This window comes from Squalius cephalus (genome assembly GCF_949319135.1).
Source record: "Squalius cephalus genome assembly, chromosome: 18".
Taxonomy (NCBI): Eukaryota; Metazoa; Chordata; class Actinopteri; order Cypriniformes; family Leuciscidae; genus Squalius; species Squalius cephalus.
Genome location: NC_137139.1, coordinates 11,283,356 through 11,302,226, shown reverse-complemented (window position 1 = coordinate 11,302,226; position 18,871 = coordinate 11,283,356). Strand labels below are relative to the sequence as shown.

Sequence of the window (18,871 nt, the reverse complement as noted above, 5' to 3'; positions counted from 1 at the left end):
TATATATATATATATATATATACATAAGTATATATACAGTCCCTTTCCAAAAAATTAGAATATCATGGAAAAATTTATTTATTTCCATAATTCCATTCAAAACGTTAAACTTCCATAGATTATAGATTCAGGGCCCACAACTTAAACGATTTCAAGTATTTAGTTGTTTATTTGTACATAATTTGGGCTTCCAGCTCATAAAACCCACGAAAACAGGATTTTAAACAATTATAATATTACATGAAATCACACAGTAATTACACAGTAATACCATGGTCATTGAACCAGGTTTTGGTTATTTTGGCAGTGTGGGCCGGTGCAAATCCTGCTGGAAAATGAAGGAAGCATCTCCATAAAGCTTGTCTGCTGAAGGAAGCATGAAGTGCTCTGGAAATGTCCTGGTAGACGCTGCGTTGAGTGGACAGCACAGTGGACCAACACCAGCCGATGACATGGCTCCCCAAACCAACACAGACTGTGGAAACTTCACACTGGACTTCCAGCATCTTGGATTGTGTGCCTCTCCATTCTTCCTCCAGACTCTGGGACCTTGGTTTCCAAATGAGATGCAAAATTTGCTCTCTTCAGAAAAGAGGACTTTGGTCCACTGTGCTTTATTAAATCCAGAGTCAACGCAGCCGTCTACCAGGACATTTCCAGAGCACTTCATGCTTCCTTCATTTTCCAGCAGGATTTGCACCTGCCCACACTGCCAGAAGAACCAAAATCTGGTTCAATGACCATGGTATCACTGTGTAATTACTGTGTGATTTCATGTAATATTCTAATTTTTTGAAATCCTGTTTTCGTGGGTTTTATGAGCTGGAAGTTTTGTGATGTAGCTGCTTTCAAATCCAGTACAGTGGACTTCTTCATCTGTCAACTAAAGTTTCTTTGAGAACTCTCCATTACAGTGTGTCTTGTTCACTAAACAATCTACAGTCAGAAGCTCTTAACAACCATATAATCCTCTGACGCCATTCAAATAAACCATTCACTTGTTTCTGATGCCGAGATCCTTCTGAAGTCTGTACAGAGACGCAAACAAGCTGTTTAAACTGGACGAGTCAAAGCGAACGTTCTGTCACTCTTCCATACAACTATTTAAAGGTCTGGTTTCACAGACAGGGCTTAGATTAAGCCAGGATTAGGCCTTAGTTCAATTAGGACATTTAAGTAGCTTTTATTAACATATTTAAAACATTACTGATATGCATCTTGAGAAAAAGCAATGGTACTGACATATTTTAAGATATGCCAGTGGAAGTTGCTTTCAGTTAAAACAGCTCAAACATGCATTTTAGTCTGAGACAAGTAACCTTTCTTAAACCTTGTCTGAGTGACAGTGACATTTGTACTGGATTTTAAAAAAGTGATATTAAACTGTCTGAAAACAAAACAGGTTTCACCCATTTTTACTTTTGTATCATTAAATATTTGCGTTAGTTAAAACCCAATACTTGCGTTTAAAAGTGTAATATGGCAATGTCTCTTAAAAAAATCCTGCCGTCACTAGCGCGCAATGAATTCTGGGGTATAAAGGCTGTGAAGGATCTTCGAAAGATGCAGCCTCTGAATTGGGACGCAACAATTGTTCTGGGATACGGCTTATAACTAACTGCACATGCGCATTGGCTGGTCCAGCCTAAAAAATATATTTATTTATTTTTTCTTAGAAACAAAATTTATTAGACAGTTGGAAGATTTCATTGGTGATTTCAAATATGAAATTTAATCATAAGCTTGGTGAACAGCTTTGGAGAATATGTTGTTTCCCCATTCAAAGAGATAGAAGCTGCACTTGCATGACTGAAATATCTGCAGAGAGGCATTTCAAAGATGGCCGCCGAGTGAAATGACTTGCCTTAAAAGTCATTTTTGAACTTAAACATATTTTATTTAACATTTCTAATTTTTACAGTTTACGGTAAGTTTTTAATCTAATATTAATAGTACATTTCAGCTTTTTAGCCATTTTTAACAGTTTCCGTTTTAGTTAACATAAACAACACTGACTGTAGCTATTGCCAAATCATCTCTTTCATATATAATAACCCAGTTTTCAGTCTGTCACCTCAGTCAACCCTTCTGAACGGTTCTAGGTTTCTTTGCTCCGCTAATAAGCAATATGAGATGATAAATTGCTATTATAGCAAGGCGTCAGGAAACTACTCTCACCACTAGCACCCGGATCTGCTTAACTCCGTCATGCTGTATATTAATCTAGCAGTAAGTCTACATATCCCAATGGACTCTTCCCAGCACTTCCCTGTCCTACTTTCCTTGGCCAAATGCAAGTAGTTACAAAACAGCAGTCAGTCTGCAGTCAGCAGTCTAAACTGTGAACTGTGAATTAGTTACTTTATTAGCTTATGAGTTGCAGCTTAAATCTGAATGAGAAAGTGGTAAATATGCATTTAAAATATGGCCTATTTGTATTGATAGTGATATAGTCTGACACTGGAAGCCTTGCGAAAAAGAAGTGTGCACTTTTAAAAAGAGTATATACTAATTTCATGTTAATTGCAATTAGCTAAAATGTAGTATAGTTGAAATTTATATTAAATAAACTTAAGTAATCCTTTATGTCCTGTTTAATATTATATTATCTGCAAGTATTTTTTATTTATTTTTAAATATACTACAAGTGCACATTCAATACAATTAAGCGCACTTCTTTTTTCACAAGGGAATCTAGCCTTATTTTCTTGAACAGAGAAGAAACTCCAGTTTCTGGATCAACATCTCTGTTTGTTTTGGAACATCATTTTTTATCAATCAATCATGTTTTAGATGTATAATGTTTTAGTCAGGTGAATATTTGCTAACTTTAGATACAAAAATGAGTTGCAGGACTGTTTTGATAGGACAATGGAGAAAAACAATGCTAAATGTAAATAAATTCAACTAACCACAAAGTAATACTTTGTAAAGAAAAACAAATTAAAAGGTGAAATCACTTCCCATTTATTTTATGGTCAACATCCATTCAAACTGTACTCTAGGTATTGAAGAGAAACCACCAGAGAACCACTGAAGCATCATAATCTTTCAAATAAATGACTTTAATATAACGGTAACACTTTATAATAACTGCACGCTATTAATCATTAGTTAAGCATTAGTAAACAGTTAATTCATCATTTATAAAGCATTAATATACATTAATAAGCAGTTTATAAATACAGTTATAAATGCTTTATTCTTGATTTATAAGCATATCTATAATGTGTTTAATAATTGTATTTTGATACTTTATTAATGATCAATTTATCATTTCTAAATGAAATATTGAATTATTTACAAACCAGTTACATTATTTACCATTATTTACAAACTAGGTTTTGTCACTGATTAATACTGATTAATACTAATAAATCACTTAGAAAGTGTAAGTAAATGTAGTAGATTCAGGTAGTTATAAAGCATTTAGTAGTGGTCAGTTCACTATTTTTGTGAGCTCATCTAAAGTGAGGTCTAGTTATGCCTTTTAAAGCGTTTATAAAGGAGATGTAAAGACTCAGTTATCTTCTAAACTGAAAAAGGAAACAAACACACACAGTGATACAGAACATAGAAATATTTAATAGCCTTTAAATCTCCTTTATAAATGCTTTACAAGGCATAACTAGTCCTCACTTTAGATGAGCTAACAAAAATAGTTAACAGACCACTACTAAATACTTTATAACTTCCTGAATTACAGTAGAAATACATGTTAATAAAGCATTTACTAACACACTAAGTAACTATTATGTCTGAATAATAATATGTATTTAAACCGTTTATTAATCTTTTACTTACACTTTCTAAGTTATCTTCTGAACCACTGACAACTCCTAAATAACCGGTTTGTAAATAATGCAATACTTCATTTAGAAATGATAAATTGATCATTAATAAAGTATGAAAACACAATTATTAAACACATTATAGATATGCTTATAAATCAAGAACAAAACATTTATAACTGTATTTATAAACTGCTTATTAATGTCTATTAATGCTTTATAAATGACAAATTAACTGTTTACTAATGCTTAACTAATGATTAATAGCGTGCAGTTATTATAAAGTGTTACCAATATAACTAATATATTTTAGCGCCATTTTTATCACTATTTTTTTTTTTTTATCTGGCTCTGAAAGAGACAGTTCAGATTCTCCCTGCTGTTCTTTCAGATTCTGTTGAGCCTCAGATGGCGTTCTTTGGATCAATAGCCATCCGCTGCCAGGACTCCTGTCTACTCCATGCTATCTCCTCTCAGACAGTCTGTCGGCCCTCCTTACAAACAAAGAGAACGGAGGCATCTGAAGCAGAGGTAAACACCTAAGGTTGTGACAGTGGGGTGGTAATAGTGTTGGGCAGCTTTGGACCAGATGAGCTAAACTAGAACAGATGGGACAAACGGCTGGTGGAAGGTGAGATCTTAGCCTGTCACAGGAAGCTGGAAATGTTCGCTCTCCCAGAGGTTATCTATCGGCCCATAAGGAGTGGATTATAAATAGATGACTTTGCTTTCTCAGTGCAACAGAGTGCATTTTGATTCACTTAGAGCACAACACAATGCATTTAGGCAGCTATTTCTGCACACTAGTGCTCAATAGCAAACAGAAAGATAATCAGCAAAGAGATCACTAGCTTTTTAAGACCGTTCACACCAATGATGATAAGTATAACTATAACAATAAAGTTCTAAAAATCGTTCTAAATATAAAAGAATAGCAGAGTCCACACCAACTAACAGCACAGAGAAACAATATCTTTGAAATCACTTTCAGAACCATTTTTTACACAGCTGATGAATGATAAAAACATTGACAGCCAATCAGAATCCATCCTGCTTTAATGGCTCAAGCATTTAAAGAATAAAGTAATATAGTTAGTGTTATATCGTTCTTGGCGTGAATATCTTTATATCGTTTAGTCTTTATATCATTTAGCAACCATCTGAAAACTCTTTAAAAACATATATTACTTCCACTTTAGGCACCATTTCAACTATTATATAATATGGCAAGTAGGTAGAGAAGGTTAAAAAACAATGAACAGCCAGCAGCCACCAATGATATCATGAATAAATCAACCAACATCACCATCTTCCCAGAATTGAAGAGACACAGAAATAATCAGGAGTCATTGTCAGCTTATCATGATTTATTTTCATCCTCATAATCATTATATATAGATCTCTTTACAGTTATAATCTTTTGGAAGGAAAAGACGCATCTCTTGTTTTCTTTCCAAGATTGTCTTTTAGGTTCAGCATTAGCATCCAGTTGTCCTCGTAAAGTGCATGATATTTATCACATCCAGAGAATGTATTGAGTCCTCCATCTCTTCTCTTTATTGTGTTATTGTGTTTAGTTCAAGTTTGTTTTTTTTCTTCTTTATCCTAGAAAACAAAGGCTCTGTACAAGAAATGAAAGATTAGGCCTCCTGGATGACAATGTGGGGACAATGTCACATATACACATGGACACATGCAGACCAACACCTAAAACCTCAGCTCATCCGCTGATGTGCACAGTTCATTATCCGTCAACCCGTTGACATCAAGAGTATCTCCACAGAGGGTGGAGAGAGGTGAGCTGTTACATAGAAAGATAACATGAGCTTTTACAAGCAGTCAAAAGTTTGCCATTCATACTTCTATAAGGCCTTGTTCACACAGGCAGCAGAAATTAGATTTAATTATTTGTATATCCGATGTGCAAACTTAACCCAAACCAGATTCACAGGTGGTCTGAAATTTGGAAATGTGTTTCGCTACTCCTGTGAAAATTCATACTTATAAAAATAGTACGTATAGCAGAAATAATATAACCTACTTTGAAAGAATATCCTTAAGTGCGAACTTAACTTGGACACTTAATTACACGTTATTTATAATTAAATGAAAATGTCTTGTAGTTTAAGATAGGCCTATTTTGTCTTTGAAATATGGTTAAAGTATACTTAAAATGACTTTAATGTCATTTCTATTAAAACTTGTGCCGTGTATTTTTATATTTTTTGTAATGATGAAACTGCAGTTTAGTGCTCGTACTAGTTAAAAATCAAGTACTTGTGCTTTAGTATGCATGTGCTTTAGTATGTTAGTCAACACATCAAAATAAGTGCACTCCCTTAAAGCACGACAAAAGATTATTAAAAGCTAATTATTTTAAATGTACTTTAAAGTAAAACTTTGACTTTATTACAAAGTGCAGTTTTTAAAAGTGCACTTAAGTGTTACGAAACAGAGGTGAAAGTCAATTTAAGTAACCTTAAGTGCGAGTGCAGAAATTAATAACATTAATAGTATCTGCAAGTTCAGGTATTATTATAAGTGCAGATATTGCAAATGTAATTTTGTAAAAATATACTTTTAAGATTTGAAGTACACTACAAGTGCACATTCAATACAATTAAGCACACTTGTTTTTCACAAGGGTATGAATGGTCGGATCAGATTTTAGCGTTATGTTCAGGGCTTAGCGTGTAGCCTATATGATGCCACAGACAATTCACAATGTCTCTAGTTGTGTTCTAAGACGAGTCGCCCATTTTCGCTCGTTTTTAACGTAGTGAATTATGTGGCATTGACAATATGCTACATGTGAATGAGTGCACTGAATGAGTAAAATACACCCCATGTGTCTCAGTTGCAGTAGCTTAGCATCATGCTAATGCTTAAGTCATTATGATAGTTATCAACGTCGATGCACTACTGGATATTGATTACACTGTGTTAACAAACCGACCTAATCACTTGCAACATTATAATGTAGACAGTCAGTCCCGGATATATGCACTGTGTGAACAAGGCCTAGCTTTCAATTCAAAACGAGTTGAGATGCTAGCTCATAGCTCCCACCTCCATCCATCTCAGAAGACCTCCGTTATGGTCTTTCTCTGAATCACATCTGCTCAACTATCCTCTTAATCTTGGTCTGTTCATCTATCTGTTTGTTCATTCATTCATCCATCCATCCATATCTATATATACACTGTATATCCATATTGCATGTACAAATGAGGGCATATGTTTTTCTTCTCCATAAAACATGCCTGAGTGTGAACAGTAAAGCCTGTAATGACATTCAGTTGAATATTGATTAGATATAAAGGCTTGATTTGATTGCTGATACATTTATATACTGCAGTAATCAATAGGCAAAGCTTCTATGATAATTACAGTTAGAGGTTCATTTTTTCCCCAGTGTTTGTGCTTAACGTATATGAAGTATACTTATACTACAATACATTTGGATAAGGTTTTAAAGGATATAATTGCAGCTGTGAACTTCCCACTATTAAGAAACTGCATTACATGGCGGAGGTGTTTTATAAAGCTATAGCTTTTGTTAAGACAACAATGAAAGCAGCGGACTCTTGGAAAGTATCGTCACAAAGCTGTGTTTTGTATATAGGCTTTAAAATTATTCGAAATCTCAAGAGTATTACAAATGTACAGACCAAATGTCAGGGTGAATATATTAAAAAAACAATATATTCACAATTTCAGACAGAACGAGGCAGCTATGGAGATGCTATTAAATATGATACTTTGAGAGCATCAGTAAAACTCATTTTTCTATCAAACGCTTACTAAAATTCTTGAGGATTCCTTTGTCTAAATGGATGGGATGATTTGTAGCCCTGGCAGTGTAAACGGGCTTGACCAATTGCTGCATACCATTCTTTGCATGGACAAACATTATAAATGGGTTTCTGCATGCATTCAACAACACACATGAAAAAAACAACAATAAGAAAGGTGATGAACAAGCATCCTCATTGAAGTCATTAAAACAGGACCCAGCGGTATCAGTGAAGGTGAATATGAGAGGAGGACGAAAAAATACAGTTTGATTCTGAACTATGCAAAGTTGATAATGTAATGGAGGCAAATCATTTTATGTATGAATAAATGTCTTAAAACTACAACAAATAAGTCCACATAACCTTTTTTTTGGTGTCACAAATCCCTCTTACTTACTTGCTCTAATCAATTGATTTCAACCCCCACAATTGTTTCTAGTCAAATATCTAATTTCGCAGAGGAAAATCACATTCCACAAGTAAAACCGTTTGTGGACAGTTTCACGTTGACTAAGTGATTTGTAAAAAGCTCCTAAAGGGACATGGTGGTGGAACCAAAATGGGATGGGTTGGAAAAAAAAATGTTCAAAGCTTTTGCATTCTTGCAAAAAAAAATTATTTCCCCCGAAAAACGTAGCATTCGCTCACAAAGACAGAACTTAACATTTTTGTGAGCATCGGTGAAGACCGTTCTCTTTGCTTAACTGTTTCATTCCGTGCCGATCCGGCCCAGTCAGTACAGATATGGTTTAATTTTCCACTTTTTTCCTTCACCATATCCCTTTACGGGCTCCGTAGATTTGTAACAAGGATGTCGTCATATTCCGGACACAAATTCTATACGTAATGTCTTTTCTAGAGACAAAAGGCGCTTTTTCACCATTAGGCCAAACCGTTCTCTTTGCTTAACCATTTCATTCCTTGCCGATCCGGCCCAGCCTGTACAGATATGTTTCATTTTCCACTGTGGGGCTGATAACGGATCTCTTTGGAATGTAATACAAATGCGCCAGTGTCAGGCAAGAGTTTACAGACAATATGAGATGTAAATAGCAATCGCGTTATGGTGGATGATCAGGTATTTCTTTTCATTTTATTATTAATTTGTGCTTACGGCGCTCAAAGAAACTGGCAGTCAGACAACAGACAAGTGACCAGTCATGAGTGGCGACGCCACTAAACACATTCTACTAGCGCGGTAAAGCATGGTTCAGTCAATCGTGCCGAGAATTCCAGGCTGAGAATGGTTTGTAATCGTGTTGTGCCAAACCAGGCTCAAGTGTAAATATAACTGGAATCATTCCTTTCCATTCTTAGAGTCATTTAGCCCGACGGTGGAAAAGCAGCTAAAGAAATGAAGCACATCCATTAAGACTGAACATAAAAGTAATGGCTGCAATATGTCGCTCACTTTTCCAAGTCTGTGAGACACTTCTGCAATACGCTTATAGCAATCTCTGCTTTAACTGCTAAAACTTTGCTAAAACTGGTGAAAGCAAGTAACATGGCTTAGCATTGGTTCAAACATCCCTTTACTCACTGAAGCTCTGGGCAGGGGAAGAAAAGTGTTATTCGGTTAGGATGCCCTGTATTTGGAAAGAGTGGAGTGAATGGCGCACCACGTTCTTGGATATGGCAGTACTGCCTCACTAAGAAGCTAAGAGTCAGATTTACTAAGAGCTTGCGCCAGCGCAAACTCTCTATCAGGATTTACTAAAGACACAGTCGAAAAGGTGTGGACAGAGTTATTTTTGCAGCTGACCTTATTGCATAAGCATTTGTATGAGTTTCCCTTTCAGACGCAAAATTTATGAGAGTATTTAAATGAATCATGCAAGGTGATTTACTAAGGTTTGTGCTAGACAATTTACTGGTATTTGCCCGATTATTTACCGCCCAAAAAAAGCACGTCTTATACCAGACAATAATTTGCGCTGCTCTTGGTAGATTACGTTGGTCATTATGGAAATGATCTGACTGCATCTGTGTTCTTTAATTTGCACATCGTCAGTAGATCACGCACTGAACTTTCCACTCCCATCGGCGCTTTTTTGGAATTGCGCTCTCATGCTAATTTGCTATGTTTAGTAAATCTGGCCTCAAGTTTTCAAAGAGAATTCGTGTAGCTTCGATTTGATGTCTACATCTCATTAGGCCAGCATAACAGCAAACATAGTGGCAGGGAGATCTGCCAAGTAGTTTGGCAGTGTAGTGAATCTAAATCGGAGGAAAATTTTGGGCAGTTGAACAGGTTTAAACTGGGGTTGTAGGGTATACATGGACTGTTTAGTTACCATAGAGCTTTTCTGCTTCTCAACTATAAAAGGTCCTGCACCACCTTTTTTTTTAAAAAAAACCCAAAGTTTTCTGCTTTTATTTGCCACTTTAAAGACCCCATGAAATAGTTTAACAAAAACTACACATTTAAATAAATAAATAAAATGATAGCAAGTCATTAGTGTAAAACAACATATATATATATATATATATATATATATATATATATATATATATATATATATATATAATTTATTTGTTGATTTAAAAATAATATTTCATAAATATACATGGCTACAACAAGCATAAATAATTAAGAAATATTCTCATATGCATAATGGTGTAGTTATCAGCAGGGACTAACTACTGAAGCTAACCAGCCAAACATTGACCCACTGGGTGACATTAGGGAAATTGCCCTAAACAGATATTTTGGTTCATTTTCTTAGAAAGGCTGAAATTTTGAAATATATCTTTAAAACTGCAAAAATCCAAGTTTGATTTCATGAGGTCTTTAGCATTAAGCACAAAAGACAATACTAGGTAAACCATCTTTAGGTATAAGAATAGGCTACAGACTAGACATGTCACAAACAAACCAACCAACATTTAATGGGACAAAAATCATCAGAATCCCTTGTTATTAAATCAGGGATTGAGATTTTTTTTTTAAAGTTAGAGCTCCCCCATATCCAAATGTGGTGCTTTGAAATGCTAATTTTGATTGGTGCATCTCACTCTCCCTTGCTTAATTAAACCAAACTATGAAATGTATTAGCCTACTAACATAGAAAACTATTTGCAAAATCTTGCAGCCTTAAAAAAAAAAAAAAAAAAAAAAAAAAAAAAAACATTTATAATATTGCACATAATGTTAATCTCACAGAGAAAAATATTTATATTGATAAAGATATGAATACTTATTTCTATTTTTGTAAGTATCATTCTTACTACATGCATGCTACAAGGAATGTGTACCAGACATGCACCACAAAGGTAGTAGAATATTTCCTAACTCTTACAAAAGCTATTCAAGGAAGCATCATTTTCATCAACGTTTTATCGAAATTCTCCAGCATCATATTATGAGCAGGATGCACCATGAAATGGCACTAAAATGTAAAAACAACATAAAAATGCAATAAATAGCGGCAGTGAACTTCATCTTTGGTGACCTGACTAAGTGAGCTAGTGTTTAGCTATTGTTGGCTGCAATGTCACAGTTAAATGTCTACACTACTGCAGCCCCCCATCAGGCGCTTGTAAGGGTAGATCTTCATTGCAAAAGACATTTCTCATACACATGGAATGCTAGGAAGTTTACAATGCTGGGAAAAGTAAGTGACAGAAGGAAATGATGCAATGGAGGGCAGATGCTCATGCATATGGTGGAATGAAGACGATGGGAAAAAAGGGCAACTTCAAAACAATCTCCACTCCACTTTCAGGTCTGTTTACTCTATCAAGGGACACACTGAGATCCTAATATGCTGGCAGCTAAAGAGGGAAAAAGGTCATACAGATAGAAAGGGGGCCACAGAACCGGTCCTCCAGGCCCCCTCGGATTGGTCATGCATGTATTTCTTCGTCACAAGATGGAATGTAATATTTTTTAGGTACCGCACATGGTACACTGTTGCGGCTGGCAGGAAAGGCAGCGTTTGTGCATTCACAGAGAAACACATCAACCATGGTGATTCTTCACGAATATGTTATCTCCTCCATGTTTTTATATGCCACTAATCAATTTGGAGTGACAATTTTGTTCCTTCCCAGGAACAAATACACTCAAAAAAAGACTCAAGGGGTCCTTGGATTGGCAGTGAATGGGGAATTGGGAGTCAGGAATTGGTCCCTCTATGCTACGCTTGTATCAACTGGTTAGGCTACGATTGGCTACTGTTGCAAGCAGACCGACTACTAGCACAGTCACACAGAATAGACAAACTTCATGCAGACACTGAACACAAGAATGCAAAACAACGTCCTCAACCAATAAAGTTTCCCACAACTTGCGAGAGGGAATGGAGATGGAATGATGGATAGGTCTTCTTCACTGATCCTTCACTCAAATGGACACATTTCAAATCTCCCGTCTTGAAACTCTTCCATGAGGCATCTGAAGCCTTCAAAACTGGGGTTTGCACACCCCTTCTTTATTTCACCTTCTTCGTCAAAGGCAGTTCAAAACGGTTATACATCTGTAAGCATTTTGGTGATGTTAACATAGTTTGTGTTGGTTAGTGTGCAGTTTCCAGTTTTGATGTTCTCCTCTCGAAAGTCCTCATTGCTGTTGTTAACAGCCTCTTGAATTTCCATGTAGTCAGACTTGCTCATGGTTGACCCGCTGCGGCTCTTTTTCAGGTCCTCTGATGAATCTATCTTGGGGACGCTGGTCACGTTAAGGTACTGGGCCTGTTCCTCGCCTTCTGTCTCTCGATGGTAGAAGTAGTTGAAGTTTGAGACTATGACAGGCACGGGCAAGGCAATGGTCAGCACACCGGCGATAGCGCACAGGGATCCCACAATTTTGCCTCCAATGGTAGTTGGAACCATGTCACCATAGCCTACTGTGGTCATTGAAACCACTGCCCACCAGAAGGCATCGGGGATGCTTACAAACTGTGAGTCAGGCTCATCTGCTTCCGCAAAGTAGACGGCGCTCGAAAACAGGATGACTCCGATGAAGAGAAAGAAGATAAGCAGCCCGAGCTCCCTCATGCTGGCCTTGAGTGTTTGGCCAAGAATCTGAAGCCCTTTCGAATGCCGAGAAAGTTTGAAGATCCTAAAGACTCGTACTAATCTGATGACCCTCAAAATGGCAAGTGACATGGCTTGCTGTCCTTGCTGACCATCCTCTGGCTTCTCTGCTAGCTCCGTACCCAAGGTGATAAAGTAAGGTATTATAGCCACAATATCAATGATGTTCATTATATTGACAAAGAAGCCTGCTTTGCTGGGACACGCAAAGAAGCGTACCAGGAACTCAAAGGAGAACCATATGATGCAAAGAGTCTCCAAGATGAAGAAAGGGTCAGTAAAGTAGTCAGAGGTGTAGCTACTTGTTGAGTTGGAGTTGGTTGCGGATGGTTTGTTCATCTCCATGTCATCACTACGAAAAATCGGAAGTGTCTCCAGGCAGAAACTGACTATAGATATGAGAATGACCATGACTGAAATGATGGCAATAATCCGGGCAGGCCCTGAACTTTCAGGATACTCAAAGAGCAGCCATACCTGCCTCTGAAACTCATTTTCTGGCAGGAGTTTCTCTTCTTCCTTAATAAATCCTTCATCCTCCCTGAACATCTCAATGGCTTCTTCCCCAAGCTCATAAAAACGTATCTCTTCAGAAAAAATATCCAATGTCACATTGACAGGCCTTCGCAACCTGCCGCCTGACTGGTAGTAATAGAGAATGGCATCAAAACTTGGGCGGTTCCTGTCAAAAAAGTACTCATTCCTCAGTGGGTCAAAATAGCGCATTCTCTTTTTGGGATCCCCAAGCAATGTCTCTGGGAACTGAGACAGAGTTTTGAGCTGCGTCTCAAAGCGCAGGCCAGATATGTTAATGACCACCCTTTCGCAGCACTCATGGTCTGGTTCCGGGTCGTATGTGTCCTGTGGCTGACCCGGGTGAGCTGCGGCTTCATCAACTGGGTCGCCCGTCGCAACAGTCATGCTGTGAATAAATGCAACCTGCAGTATGTGGTCAGGGTGCGACGGTGTTGCCTCTAAAAGTTTGTGGGAAAGGAGCAGGGAAATTTGAGGCTTCTTTTCACTCGTCAACACCTCCCTCTTGCATTAGAACCCAGGAAACACTGGAAGAAATATAAAGCAGAAAAGAAGATTACTTGAGCCACACAAGCATTCTTCAAAACATGCTCACTGCAAGAATGCTCAATATGTGTTTATTCTACTCTACTGTGGGATTATTTGGATTCCTCATTTTTCCGAGACAATGCAAAGAGAACTCGTTTTTTTTTTGTTTTGTTTTTAGAACTAAATTAGCAAGTTATTCAAACACCATCAAATCTGAAATGAAAGTGAAGAGAGATCAAAGCGCTGCACAAGAGCCAAAAGCATGACAACTCAGGAAATACATGTATGGCTCTAGAAAACCAGGGCATCTAAAAACATCCATCAATCATATGGAGAAGTAGCCTGACCACTTTACACATTGTATTTGCTTTTATCTGCCAAGTAGATCAATACTTGCCATGGAAAGACTGTATCATTCCTCTTAGGATTCAATTACGCACTGTAAATCTAATAACGGCCTGAGTGCACTTAAATCATAATTGGATATTCCAAAACCTCCCCAAATGCATTTCGCCAAGACAGCAAGACTGCTTGAGTTAGAAAAGTTGAAGAAATGCAACACTGTCTACCTTTGTTCAATAGGTAAATATATGTTAAGGAAAAAAAAAAAAAAAAAAAAAAAAACACAACACAATATCATATCAACCATATGACCACTTCATTTTGTGATTAAGGTTCAAATACTTTTTAAGCCTGTATTCTGAAAAAAAGACATTTACATGCTTCACAGCTATTCCAGTATTCCTGTATGAGCAAATTGTCATAAAATAAGATTTTAAATAAAATATACTTTTACTGCAATTGTTTTTCCAGAAATACTATTTATTGTTTTAGCAATTTTAGACTGTGCGATGAATTAGGAAGATCACATTGCCCAAAAAAGTTTTTATATAATATCATCAAGAATTGCTTAGAATATGCATGCATAAATGAATGTTCACTTATGGTGGATATTCAGGTAAGGTGTCTACATGATCAAAAATTCTGATTTGGATAGAGGTATTCCAGATGTATATAGAAACCAGTATATTGGTTAATATCAGGTTAACATGATGCCTACATAATAGAAATATTAACAAATTCTGATCAGCATTGGATCAGTAGTCCCTACTACTCAAACCAGCTTCAGACAGTTTGCTAGTCTAGGCTGGTCTTCGCTGTTTTAAGCTGGTTTAGCAGGTAGGCCAGCTGGTTTCTTAGTCTAAGCATCTGAATCAAATATAGGCTGACTTGACCAGGCTGGGCGGTCCAGCAATTCGAGCAATTCAGCTTAGGCTGGTTTAAGGTTTTTTTTCATATTCTTTTTTTTTTTTCTTTATCAGGAGTGTTAATAGGAAAACTAACATAATGCATTGCGTTCATTAATTGCAAGCAATGTGTGTGTATGACTAATTAAACATTTTCCTACAGCTTCAGCGTTATTCAAATAAAAATAAAACACTTGAAGTCAGCTCCAGATCCACAGACAGCAGGCTATAACTGCAATAAGCAAACGGGAGGTTACGCAAGCTTACCTGCAAGCTTCAAGAGTCCCCAAAGCGCCGGATAAATCATTTGCTAAATGATTATGTTTACATGACACCAGCAGAACTAATAAAAACGTCAAGTTGCCAGGGTCAGTGGTGTCTTTCAGCAGCCATTCATTACAGGTACTGCAATGATCCTGGTCGTCCTCCCGCCCGCTGCGCCAGATCTGCTGCGCTGAACACGAATATATCCACCCGTACGCGCCTTCAGGACAAACGGGAAACATACAGCAGCCTGTCTCAAAGAAACGAACGGAGGCAAAGCGAAGGGGACTCCCTCAAGGTGTTAATGGCAAAGAGCTTCCCATTGAAACGGTCCAAAGATGCTAAGGTCAGCAAAATCTGACGCCCCCTGCGTCCTCACAGTGTTGTCTCGACTCAATTCAGAGATCTGCAAAGAAACAGGGGAGCTGTTTGCGTTGGGCGTCGCCTCAAACATGCTCACATTACACACGATAGTAACATTTAACACAAGAGACTGAGGAGAATTGCCTGAATACGTGTGGCCACTCGCGCTTGATGGCCAAAATGATGCTCTGAGGAGTGGCAACATCTTGTTGTTGAGCAAACGTGCTCATATTAAGGGCAGAAATCCATAGAGCATCACGTTTCAGATGTTCTCAGTCATAATTTGGCTGTTTGTTTAGGGGTTTTCCGTTGCGCAAAGACAGCGTCCCTTTTTAAGGTGTTATCCAATTGCACCAAAACAACATTTTTTTTTTATTAAAGGACACATATTCAGATTCCAGGCTCATGCACCCATGAAAAACACATCACACCGGCTGTGATCAGTGTTTTAACCCTTTCAAGCAAGCGCGAGGTGTCTGCAGTGACATGCTTCAGCAATAGGTTCCGATGATCAAAGCATGCCCATGCATTACTGTGCTAAAGGCATTCACGCATTTCGTTTCACTCAAGGCATTGATGCATTAAAGCATGCATTTCAAAAAAATTAAAAAGTCAACCTTCCCGAGTTGTTTTCAAGATGCAAAATATCCATCGAAATATGCACATAGATTCCCCGTGCGCTTACTTGTGTTCTCCTCGTTCATTTTAGGGAGTGGCGCGGCGCGAGCGAGACATTTCATGTCAAAGTCCAACTTTTCGTCTTTTACTCATAATTATTGTTAGAGCGAGCGGTTTAGGCTGCAGTTGGGCACCGCTGCGCATACAAAAGGGACTACAGTCAGTGAGCTGTGCTGATCACTACCACTCCTTACTGCTATACAGCGTGGGCAAATTAAAGGGGACGCGCCTCCTCTGCGCTAATACAGCTGCTGCTGATGGTACCTCACTAGGTTACACCACAAGACAGACGCAGGGATCAGTATGAGTTTTATCAGAATAAATTACATTTTAAATTAAAAATATTATTTATTCAAAAAAAAAATTTTTTGGAACATGTCATATATGTAATATTTAAAAATATAATACTATGAATTATTATTATTTCACAATATAAAGCTGTCATAGTACACATTGCCTTTTAATATTTAATATAATTGTTTATAATAAATATCACATCACTTTATACAGTATTTTATATAATTTTCTAAAAAATATAAAATAATACACAAAACATACTTTATTCAATGTAATAATATCAAATTGTTTAATTGATATTCTTTTTCCAATATTGTCAATGTATAACATTTATTGGTTTATTTGAAATACATCATAAATACAATGTAAAGAATGCAAGCCTCTGCAAGAAAAGTATGGAGAATACCCTAGAAGATCTAGACAGGTGGTGCTGGGGAAGGTGGAGGGCTAGGAAAATCCCCATGCAGCGCTGCACTGAGTTCAACCAGTTTGGGGCGGAAAAAAAATAGAACAAACAGGTGCGTTTCCCAAAAGCATTGTTTGCCAAGTATGGTCGCAAGTTCAATTGTTATCAGCATAGTTCAACGAATCATTATTTCCCGAAACCATAGTTCCAACAAACATCCGCAAACAGCATCGCAAAGTTGTGTGGTCTGAATGACCAGCCTGATCTCACGGCAATTCATACGAATTCTACAAGGTGGCTAATTCGTACGAATTCATACGACCTCACTCGTACGAATTCGTACAATTTTTGCTAAATCGTACATATTTTACGAATTGCCCAATTCGTATGAATTCATACGAATGACCTACCCCTGACCCCGCCCCTAAACCTACCCATCACGTGGGTTTAGACAAATCGTACAAATTCGTACGAGTGAGGTCGTACGAATTCGTACGAGTGAGGTCGTACGAATTCGTACGAATTAGCCACTTTTTTATCACTCGTACGAATTCGTACGAATTGGTCGTGAGATAGCGTTGGAATGACAGCTCTCGGCCTGTGGTTAGAAGCAGTTTCTTGTTCGGTGTGACATGTGGCCTTGAAATCCTTGTCTTAAGCAAAATAAGCAAGCTGACATATCTTTTATTTAGAATATATACCAATGTCATTTACTTCTTTTAGTTTGTCAAGAAATTTAAAGCGCAGTTTTTGAAGAGTGCGTACATGCTCTAGTACGTAAGAACGAGTCTATGATTGAATCTGGAAATAACGCAAAATAACTGAGAATTAATTCTCAGATGCTGTAATTTATAGCAAATAAATAAATCAAATAAACTAGCATCAATTCAAACTCAAACGGATTAATTAAAAGAAGTTATTACCCCACCACCTGCGTGACATCATTAACAAACATGGTTGAACGACAAATTTGCGACAATACGGTTTCGGTAAACAGTCGTGAATTGATTTCTTCAACAATGCATCGTACTATGGTAGTTAAGCAGCGAGTTGGGTTATTGTACGGGAAACACACCCCTGATCAATTGGCCAAAGCAGCCGGCTTTAGGAGAACCCATCAGCTGCTTGAAAGAGTTTCATGACTGAACTATTTCTCTTCAAATTTTAACTTGTGAATAATGATGTCCCAAGCATAACAGCACTTTTCCCCTCATATTAAAGTCACAAATGAGTCCATCTATCTCTGCTGCTTCCGTCTTTCAGCTGTAAAGACTGGATTTTAAGCACTAATGTAAACCATTGATCAACTTTTTGGTGGCAATTTGAATATGGCATATGCATTTACACTCAATATTTAATCATAACAGCTTGTATTCCTTTGCACACAAATACATTTCAGACTTGCCAGAAACCTGTGATAATCCTTACATAGGCCTTGCGCCTGGAAGACCTGAATATGTCTGTTCATTTATAATGTGAAATGAGGAATGGGAAGCGTGAAGTTGCAGTGGGTGCATTAGGGAGGTGCTGAAGTCTCTCAGGAGACTGTTGCTCTGTTTGTACCAGAGAGAGAGAGAGAGAGAGAGAGAGAGAGAGAGAGAGAGAGAGAGAGAGAGAGAGACTGCACACTGACAATGGATGTTTACTAAACCAGCTAAATAAACACCATCTGATGAACTGAACCAAATATGTAGCCTTATTGATACTGCTGGACTGATGTGATGATGATTTGATGAAAGTGGGTATTATGGTTTGATGTTTGGAGAAGGAGATGAGGAGATTAGGATTTGTGGTGACTGGTGGATTTGACAAGGTTGAAAGGTGAAACAACCTCCATTTAGACTGTTAAAGAAACAGTTCATTCAGTCATTATGTTGTTCCAACGCATTCTCATCCTAGGGCGTCATATACTGACGCTTTTGACATTTC

General features: G+C 37.4%; 1 protein-coding gene across 1 annotated transcript; it reads right to left on the bottom strand.

Moving 5' to 3' along the window:
- Nucleotides 1-11,998: 11,998 nt before the first annotated feature.
- Nucleotides 11,999-13,663, bottom strand: kcna2b (potassium voltage-gated channel, shaker-related subfamily, member 2b). Its single transcript, XM_079848605.1, has one exon. It carries the CDS (start codon nt 13,544-13,546, stop codon nt 12,059-12,061), a length of 1,488 nt encoding a protein of 495 aa, XP_079704731.1. The 5' UTR covers nt 13,547-13,663; the 3' UTR covers nt 11,999-12,058.
- Nucleotides 13,664-18,871: the final 5,208 nt, after the last annotated feature.

Bases quoted from the DNA above. Each gene is read 5' to 3' on its own strand.
- kcna2b (XM_079848605.1), bottom strand. From the start codon at position 13,546: ATGACTGTTGCGACGGGCGACCCAGTTGATGAAGCCGCAGCTCACCCG.